The 10,168-nt window shown below is 39.7% G+C and overlaps 1 protein-coding gene across 2 annotated transcripts in view; it reads left to right on the top strand.

The window, feature by feature from the left end:
* The window catches only part of Syt16 (synaptotagmin 16), a 264,425-nt gene that overhangs the window by 134,130 nt on the left and 120,127 nt on the right, over positions 1-10,168 (top strand). Inside the window, exon 2 of one of the 2 annotated variants that reach the window (XM_008850503.1) lies at positions 3,692-3,871. In XM_008850503.1, coding sequence (XP_008848725.1) covers positions 3,692-3,871 — 180 coding nt within the window. Of the gene's footprint in view, positions 1-3,691; positions 3,872-10,168 lie in introns of those variants that run through there. The other variant, XM_008850498.1, reaches the window with a different exon arrangement.

The raw sequence follows: 10,168 nt of genomic DNA, 5'->3' as shown, positions 1-10,168 counted from the left end.
ACTTGGACCCTTAGCGCCTGTGTATGTCTATGAAGTCATCGGGTGGATTTCAATGGTAATGTTTATCACCTCTACTAATTAGCATAATGTAAATTTCTATGCTTCCTCCTCAAATACATTTTTAAAAATTTTGTTGATTTTTTTTGTGTGTGTATATCACACAGAACATCCCAAACCATCTTATTCAACTATACACCCACTTCCCAGATGGCACCCTCCCATAGCCTCCTTCCCCCCACTAGAGCCCTTATACTCTGATATCCCTGTTACTGTCTGATGTGTTATCAGCACCCCCAGCCATTCCCCACTACTTGCCCTTCTGGTGAATCTAGTCAGCCTATCTAGAGGTCTTTGTTTTAGGAGGGTCAGCTGTTCCTCATCTAGCAGCAATCAATTGTCAATATTCCTTTAGATAAGATTGGGGTCTGCTGTTCATTTTCTCAGTTCTGTGCCAGATTACTATCTGGGAGTCCACTGGTCACCATGGCCAACAGCTCAAAAGAAGGTATCTCCTATCTGGCATTGTTGCTTGTTATGTAGCCTTAAGCTATGCATATGGACTCTTAAGAAATTATATTGGCTCCTTTAATCTTTGGTTATGCATTCCTTTTGGGTGTTTAAGGCCATACAGTTGGCCGAGATAAACCAATTTATTTTTACTCTTAAGGTCTTTTGAAGATCTGTTTCTCAGGAGGCACATGGGCTTGGGAGGAGCCCCTGGCTCCTTTCTTTTACCAGTTCCACCTATGTGAAGATAAGTCAAAGGTCCTGCTCGACCATGGTTGGTTTTTCTTGGAAGCATGGAGGAAATGATTCCTCTGTGTTGACCTTCCTCTTTGTAGACTGGACACTGGTTCAAGTCCATGTGGTGGGGTCTCCTTGGCCTTCTTGATCAAGAAGAGTTTTATAACTCCAATCTCTGTCCCTTTCTTCATATGACTTTCCTCTCTCTGTCTTTCCCTCACAGTGGCACTCATCATTGGATTTAGGGCCCACCCAGTCTAAAATGACCTCATTTTAAGATTCTTAACCTAATTACATTCTCAAATTCCAAATAGGTCAGAGTACACATATATCCTTGGGGCCACAGAGGGTCGCAGGAGAATAGTTAAACAAAATACATTCAAGATATACAATCCATTCTGATTACTGTGTGGAGAATAGATATGAGAGGTTTAGGCTGGGGAAAGAGATAGCAGTAGGAATCTGGAAGTAAGAAAGTAGAGATGAAGGACTGGAGAGATGGCTCAGCAGTTAAGAGCACTGGCTGCTCTTGCAGAAGACTCAGGTTTGAATCCCAGCACCCACATGGTGGCTAGCAACTGTCTGTAACTCCAGTTCCAGGAGATCCAAGACCCTCTTCTGTCCTCCGTGGGTATTGCATGACATGGGTACACTTACACACACACAGGCAATGCACTCATACACATAAAATAAAAATAAATAATTAAAAAGAAGAAAGTAGAGATGATTGTAGAAGATACTTTGGAGGTACTGCTTACAAAGAGAAGGGCAAAGGCTCTGGCTGGGGGAAGCATCGTAGAGAACGGTGATTTTGAAGAGAGGGCTGCAGCATTGCTTGCCTAGCATGCATGAAGATCTAGGTTGACTCCCCAATACCACGTAAAATGGTGTTTGCTGGTACAAATTTGAAATCCCTGTGCTCAGGAGGTGGAGGCAGGAGGATCAGACGTTCAAGATCATCTTTGGCTACATAATGAGTTTAAGGCCAGCCTGGGTATAAGACTATGCCTAAAAGACAAAAAAGTGGAGGTGCCTAATGCATTTTTAGTCTGGTTAAGAAAGGTGTTATCTAAGGAGGAAGTAGTTGAAAGTATAAGGTGGGGACCAAAAACTAAACAGGGGAGGAGGTGTGACCCAGAGCACAGACTGACATGGAGCAGAATCTCCATACGTATTACATTTGCCACTCATACATAGTGTGATAGCTCTGAAGAGATGATTATGAAAATGACATCGAGGAAGAAGGTGACTCCTGACTGAGGGCTTTCTATATGTGAAGTGCGACACAGATTACACTGTGTGTACTGTCTCATTCAATCTTTATTGTAGCTGTATTTATTTTCTCCTTTTATAGTTTAGGAAATGGAAGTGCAGAGAAGTTAATTAGTTTGCTCGAGGCCACACAAATAATCAGAAGTAGAGTATCATTTCTGTTCTGGCACTGGGACTGCCAAAATCATGCCTGGAGCTACTACTGCCATTGGCTGCCTTCGAAGAGAGAGGAGGACATAATCATGATGAGCATTCTTTTTGTAATGGAGCATATTCATTTTGGTAGTGGATGTATATTTTTACAATTCAAGTGTATGTGTGTGTGGTATATGTGCATATGTGTATGTGTGTGTGGGCCAGAGGAGGCCCTTGGGTGTCCTGTTCTATCTCTATCTTATTCTCTCAGAGTGACAGGGTCCCTCACTCACAGGATCAAGAATGATCCTCCTGTCTCTACTCCCCACAGTGCTGGGGTTACAGAAGTGTGCAGGGCCACAGCTGACTTTTTAGTTATGTGCTGGGGGTTGAACTCAGGTCCTCATGCTTGCACAGTAAGTGCCCTTAGCCACTAAACCATATCCTTGGCCTTCAAATACTGCCATTTTATGGTATCTGGAGTAATTCTCTTGCCTATTTCTTTAAAATTTATTTTTACATTGCTTGCTACTAGATTGACTTAGCAAAGTAATATCATTTATTTTACTATTTATCTTTCCACAGGACGGGGACTAGATTGATGTATCCCTTTTCTATTTTTTGGATAGCAAGTAAAGTGAATGTTAAAGCTTCATACTTTAAGACTTTATATTCTTAGATTATATAGTAAACCTATTTAAGGTTTAAACATTTTATTTTCCCAAGTTTCACATATACTTTACTTCCATGAATCACTTTTCTTGACATTTGTATTAATTTCTGGATTTCTTTATTGAATGTTATCTTGGCTCAAATGTCATATATAGGAGTCTTCTCTGAACTGGCTCTAGTCTTCCTGTCACATGAACTCATAGTGGGACTCAGTAAGTAAAGAGCAGGACCTGTTTAAAGTATTCAGGGTAATGTTTAACTAGGTTTTTTTTTTTTGATAAAGATATAGAGGAGAGGGAGAAATAGAATTTTTTATTCCAAAATTGTAAATATTAGTAGCCAAAAGCCACAATTCTAATTTCTATGGATGACAGCAGTGATTTTCTTATAGCCATTAGCAGTCACTTTTAGATTGCGTAGTGGGTTTACAAGCATGCACCTAGGAAATGACTTTTCTTCCATTTGCTGCTATTGATAGAAGTATCTTGAAAAATCATCTCAAGTTGCTTAATTTGTAAGCTTTAGGTGGTTGTGTTTTTCAACACTAGTCAACCATTTTTAGTTCAGCCCATTTGATGGATCTCTCTTCATGTCTGTGGTTTGGAGGTTGAATACCAGACCTATGACAAGAGCGTCCAGGTTGAAGAAGCCACACAAGAAAAATGTCTGTTAACTGAGAAACCTGCCTGGCAAGGTGTTCCAGGCAGTGGTCCCTTTCCTTTCCCTTTAGCACAGTCTTGGGCAGAGCTTGTAGAGTATTTGCCCTTCTCACGAATAAAAGTACTGAATCACTTTGGTTGTTTGTGGAACTAAAAGTTGAGTCACTGTGACGGTGGTGATCTTTTCCCCCCTTGTGCTTTCTTGCCAGTCACTCCTGAAGCCATTGGCTTCTTGTCTGCTGTTGGGGTCTTTGTTATCCTTCTGGCTGTTCTCCTCCTCTTCATCAACAAGAAGCTGTGCTTTGAAACCATAGGAGGCCTTCCAAACCTGGAGCAACGAGGGAAGAGAAAGCACTCCCGAGACAAGACTGGTGGTCACAAAGGGCTGGGTAAGCACTGTGCTTCGTGTTCCCCTGAGCTCAGCAACTTGCTGCCTTTTGAGTGAGGGAAAAAGTAGTCCTGTTTATAAGGTGGGTCCCATAAGAATTTGAAGCTGAGTTGATGAGACTTCACAACGATGGTAAACACAAAGAGTGGCATTACCAAAGCATGTATTATCTTTACCAAAGTCACGCCATCTTTAGAACTGATAGGGAAAGGCTGACCTCCACTTACTATCCTCTCTGATCTTCAGATATTTATGTTGAGTTTCCCTCCCTCTTAGTAATCTTGAAGGAAGATGAAAAGTGTATGTTGATTGACAAGAACCTGGAAGTGTTTTATTCTCATGATGTTGGAAGTGTGTTAACTTGCTGCTATTTAGCTGGTTTTGAGATATTTAGTGTTTAAGGACCATTCCTAAAAGGCACAGTAATCCCTTTTCCAGGGGGATGTTTTTACTTTTCATACCACCTGGGTTTGATGAAGGAAAACCCACATGAAGAAATGACTTCTTGCTCTTGAAGGACAGATTCTTTGAGTTGCTGAAGACAGAACTTAGTGATGGGGACATTATTACAGAGTTCAGGCTGTCATAACAGGGAAGTTAGACATAGAAAGACAATTCTTTTTCTGTTACAGGAAATAGCTTTGCTCTTCCTTAGCATCCGTAGTCTAACCCTCCACTCATAACACAGATGGTGTGGGCCATTTTGGAGCTGGTCAAGGGACAACTTTGTATTCTCTCTCTCTCTCTCTCTCTCTCTCTCTCTCTTTCTCTCTCTCTCTCTCTCTCTCTCTCTCTCTCTCTCTCTCTTTCTCTGTCTTTTTTTGGATCTCTCTCTCTCTCTCTCTCTCTCTCTCTCTCTCTCTCTCTGTGTATTTTCTTTTGAGTCTGCCAAGGTTATGAGATTTAGCTCCTACCTACCAGGTGTGTTCTAAGTGAGCCTGGAATAAACAGAATATTTGGTTCATCGATCTGGCAACTTTTGTAATCATGAATAGTTGATCTTTTTGCCTTATAAAAGAGGTGTAATTTAGGAATTAAAGCATGTTAATTATACACTGCTTTGTAACAGATTACCTCAAAAATTAATAACATACATATTTATTTCACTGTTTTTGGCGTGTAGTGGCTTAGTTAGGTATTCTAGATCAGGGCCGCTCATGAGGCTGCAGGTAGCAAGTCGGGGGGCCATGTCACTTCCAGAATGGCAGAAAACCCTAGATCCTATCTTTGTGGAAACCTCTGGAACTCCTTGAATTTTTCATGATGTGGCAACTGGCTTCTCTGGAGATCCGCGTGGAGCAAGGGAGGATCCACAATCCCTTTTATGACCTCATTTTTAAAGTCACGCACTGTCACTACTGTCCCTTCTTTTATTCACTTACTCTAGCCCGTGTTCAAGGAATGAAGGATTAGGCTTCTGTTTGGGAGAGAAAGAGTATCAAAGTGTGTGAGCATACTTTAAAATTGATGCAGGAGTCAATAACGGGGAAGGGTTCATTCATACTGTAGATCTGGCAGGTGATCAGCACCGTTGCTGTTGCCTTGTTCTTTTGAACGCCACTTGAGACATCTAACTCATCCTCAGAAAACAGAATGGCATATTTTACAGAACTTGTCATATAAAGTCAGGGACTTATGAATTCCATAGCTACTACTGTCCAAACTGGGTGCAGGTAAGTGAGAAGAGCAGACTTCTGCTTGGTCATGGCGTGGTGTGGAGGAGGCTTGGGCCTGACTCCCCTCTCCTTCAGAGCTGACTCATGCTGATGTGACCTTGGTGAATTCAGAAACATTTTGAGTTTCAGTGTCTTTACCTTCATACTGGGATTATCAGCAGATCCTGGCAGGGTTGACTTAGAATAAATGATTTATTTTGTAAAGCTACCAGCATAGTGTCGATGGGGAAGGTCCTGGTGAACTTTAACTATAGCCATCTAGCAAACAGGTGAGCCTTTGAGGACTAATGACAAACATTAATGCATTGCATTCTTTACTTAAGCTGGGAGATTAAAGCTGATGAGGTTTTCTTCTTTGCAAACAATCATGACTACAAAGGTCTCAGATCAGAACCTTAAAAAATATTTCCTTTTTGTCTTGTTTGACATGTTATTTGAGTATTTTAGAGACAATTATAAATTATAATTGCAAGTAAGTTGAGGTTTGAAGATCATGTTGAAACAATAACAAGAAAGCACAAAAACCCACTGAAAAATACGTCTTAAACTCAGACCGGCACCTTAGAAGGGAGTTTTAAAAACAGATTATTCAGGACAATCTTCAAGAGATAATGTCTAAGAAGCAAACACCTCCATTTGACGTCTGTTCTCTGAAAGGTTTCATAATCATTGATCAAAAGTCATAGGGAAACATGCTTCTAGTTCAGACTTTACCTAACCTTTGCTATTTGCCTCAATTGTCATCTTCAATGCACTAATGTTTTGAAGTTGGGATGTTCTTAACATATTTTGACAAATGTTAAGGAAGGAGGGAAGGAAGGCAGGAAGGCAGGGAGGAGGCCGCATGCAGTGGAGGGAACCATGGTGTGGACACTCAGACCTTACTTTTGCCACTAATTGACCATGATGTTTTGGGAAAACCCACTTCATCTCCCTGGGCCTTAAGACCTCATTTGCAGAATGATGAGTCTGGACTAGTTTCTCTCAACTCTCACTCTGTGATCCTGTTTGGCTCCTAAGATTACTCCTAAGATTACTAACAATATAGCTCCATCAGTGGAAGAGACCTCATAAGAGAGATTAAAAATCAGCTAGGATGTACCACTCTTAGATTGAACTTTATGAAGCTGACAGGTTTGAAGATTAAAAAATGACTTGAATATCCATAACATAATCATTATAATCAATGTAAGAGTTTGAAATATAAAATAACTGTTTTTGCTTACCTGGTGATATCAGAGATGAAGGAATAACACTTTGTTTTCTGCTTCAAACTGTGCAAAAATAATTTACCTGAAAATACCTTATCTACCTTTAGGCTGTATATTTTTCCATAGTTCAAAGATTTACACATATCACAGTATCTTCAATTAGGAAGGGGAAAATGAGGTGAGGTGGTGTCTTCTTAGTAACACAGCAATAGTGATAAGTGTCATTTAACATTTCTTAACACTTACTATTGCCATGGACCTACTTAGCATTCCACATGATTTGCTTGATTTCTTTTTTGAAGGTGTTATATTACTCATTGGTAGTGATTGTTTTGGCAGAATATCACTTGGAACAAAGAAGGTTTCCTTTAACTTCGAGATGAAGATTAAAAATAAAAACTCCACAGCGACGGTTTTTTGAGAGAGAGAGAGAGAGAGAGAGAGAGAGAGAGAGAGAGACAGACAGAGAGATACACACAGAGTTAGACAGTTATAGAAAGAGAAAGAATGAATGGATTTTGCTTGGTTTCACCCAAAGCATTATTTTTTATTACATTTTTTTCTTTGAGACAAGATTTCATGTATTCCAACCTGGCCCAAACTTAATATATAGCTAAGGATTATGTCTTTTTAAAAATTATTTATTTAATAACCACATGGTTAGAAGAAGCATTTCATTATAGCATTAACATATTCACTAACAATTTCCCGAGCCAAGATGCATCTCTTTCAATATTGGCTGTAAATTTTTAGGTTCACAGTTGAATTAATAGTCATACAATATTGTACTCAGTATAAACTCTTTTTACCCTTTAAAGAAGATCTCCATTTCATTTTAAGATATGCTGTTTCCTGTTTTTAATGAAAGATTCATTGTTTTTGCTAGAGATGTTGGTATATGCCTCTCTAATCTGTATGTATCTGATTATTACTAGTTATAATTGGTTGCACTTGGATCCTTGGCACCTGAGCATGGATATAAAATCATCAGGTAGATTTCAATGGTAATGTGTTTTCAATGGTAATTTGTTTCACCTCTACTAATTAACATGGAGTAAATTTTTATGCTTCTCCCTCAAATATAATTCATTTTTTTATTTGTTAATTTTTTTGTGTATTTCATACAGAACATCCCAAACAATATTATTCATCTATATACCCACATCCCAAATGGCACCCTCCCATAGCGCCGCCCCCCGGAACTGGAGCCCATATACTCTGTCATCCTTGTTACTGTCCACTGTGTTGTCGGCGCCCCCAGCTGTTCCCCAGTGCTTGTCCATTCGCTGAATCTAGTCAGCCTATCTAGAGATCCTTGTTTTAGGAAGATCAGCTGTTCCTCATCTAGCAGCAATCAGTTCTCAATATTCCTTCAGATAAGATTGGGGTCTGCTGTTCATTTTCCCAGTTCTATGCTGGGTTACTATCTGGGAGTCTCTTGGGTTACCCTGGCCAACAGCTTAAAGGAAGGTATCTCCTGTGTGGCATTGTTTCTTGTTATGTAGCTTTTAGCTATACATTTGGACTCTTAAAGAATTATATTGATCCCTTTAATCTTTGGTTATACTGTCCTTTTGAGTGTTTAAGACCATACAGTTGGCCCAGATAAACCAATTTATTTTTACTCTTAAGGTTGTTTGAGGATCTGTTCCTCAGGGGTCACATGGGCTTGGGAGGAGCCCTGGCTTCTTTCTTTTACCAGTTCTCCCTGAACATAAGTCAAAGGTCCTGTTTGATCATGGCTGGCTTCACTTGGAAGCATGGAGGAAATGTTTTCTCTGTGTTGACCCTCCTTTTTGTAGACTGGCTCAAGTCCATCTGGTGGGGTCTCCATGGCCTTCTTGATCAAGAGGACAGGTGACTCACCACAGTTACAGGACATTTTGAGAGATGCTCATAGTCCCCTGGAGCTTAGTTGACCTACAAGGGCAAGGAGCCAAAACTGTCCTTTATGTCCCTCTGGCCAAATTAGTATAGACCTCAAAGTATGGCTGTTAAACATCCAAGGTTAGTTCCACCAGCCTGGTACTTTTAATTACCATGTGTTATGTAGATAAAGCTTGGGCAAAGACCAAATGTCCTCAGATAAACCTTGCCTAGACATGTATTATAGTCCTTAGCTAGTTGTATGTATAATTTGTCAGTAGGTTGTTGGATTAATATGGTTCCCTCTGGTTTTTTAAAACTTGGTTGGCATTACATATCTCTTTCACTATCTAACCCTTCCACCATGGTTTCCCCATTTTCCCCATTTCTCGCTTAATAATACCCTTCTCCTATGGTCCCACCTCTCTTGAACTCCTTCTTTCCCTTTATTCCCGAGGTTCTTTGTATAACCCTCCCTCTGCCCTCCCCTTAAAATAACCCCATTTTTACCCATATCTCCCTTATTAATGCCTGTTTTCTACTGTTTTTCTCTTTCAGATTCTTTCTTTTCCTTTACCTCCCTGGTTCCTTTCCATTATCCTGGTTCCTGAAGTTATGTCTGGATACATATTCACCTATAAGGATTTGGTGCTAGGATCCATATATGAGGAACATACATTGGTTTTTTTTTTTTTGAGTCTGTGTTACTTCACTTAGTATAACAGATTCTATTTCTATCCATTTACCTGCAAATTTCATGATTTCATCTTTCTTTACTGCTGAATAAAACTCCATCGTATAAATGAACCACATTTTCATTATCCACTCGTCAGTTGAGGGATACTTAGGTTGCTTTCATCTCTTAGCTATTGTGAAAAGAACAAGAACAAACATTGATGTACAAGTGTCTCTGCAGTAGGATGAGTTCTTTGGGTATATGCCAAGGAGTGGTATAACTGGGTCAGATGGTAGGTTCATTTGTAGTTTTTTAAGAGTTCTCCATATTGCTTTCCATAGGGGTTGAACAAATTTGTGGTCCTACCAGCAGTGGATGAGCATTCCCCTTTCCCCACATCCTCTCCAACATTTGGTATCATTTATTCTCTTGATCTTAGCCAGTCTGACTGGGGTAAGATGAAATCTTAAAGTGGTTTTAATTTGGATTTCCCTAATTACTAATGATATTGAACACATTTAAAGATGTTTCTTAGCCATCTTTATTTCTTCTTTTGAGAGCACTCTGTTCAGCTCCTTGGCCCATCTTTTAATTGGGTTACTTCCTTTCTTGATTCTTTGTTTTTTGAGTTCGATATATATTCTGGATGTTAAGCCTCCATCAGAAGTGTTGCTAGTGAAGATTTTCTCCCATTCTCTGGGTTTTCTCTTCACTTCCTTGGTTGCTTCTTTTGATGTACAGAAGCTTTTTGGTTTAATGAGGTCTGATTTGTTGATTCTTGACCTGTTTCCTGACCAAAAGATGCCCAGTTTAGAAAGTTCTTTCCTAAACCTATATCTTGTATGTTATTGCCAATGTTGTCTTCTAAG

The sequence above is a fragment of the Nannospalax galili genome, unplaced genomic scaffold, assembly GCF_000622305.1.
Source record: "Nannospalax galili isolate Female #2095 unplaced genomic scaffold, S.galili_v1.0 scaffold144, whole genome shotgun sequence".
NCBI classification, from domain to species: Eukaryota; Metazoa; Chordata; class Mammalia; order Rodentia; family Spalacidae; genus Nannospalax; species Nannospalax galili.
This window is presented reverse-complemented; position numbering and strand designations above follow the sequence as displayed.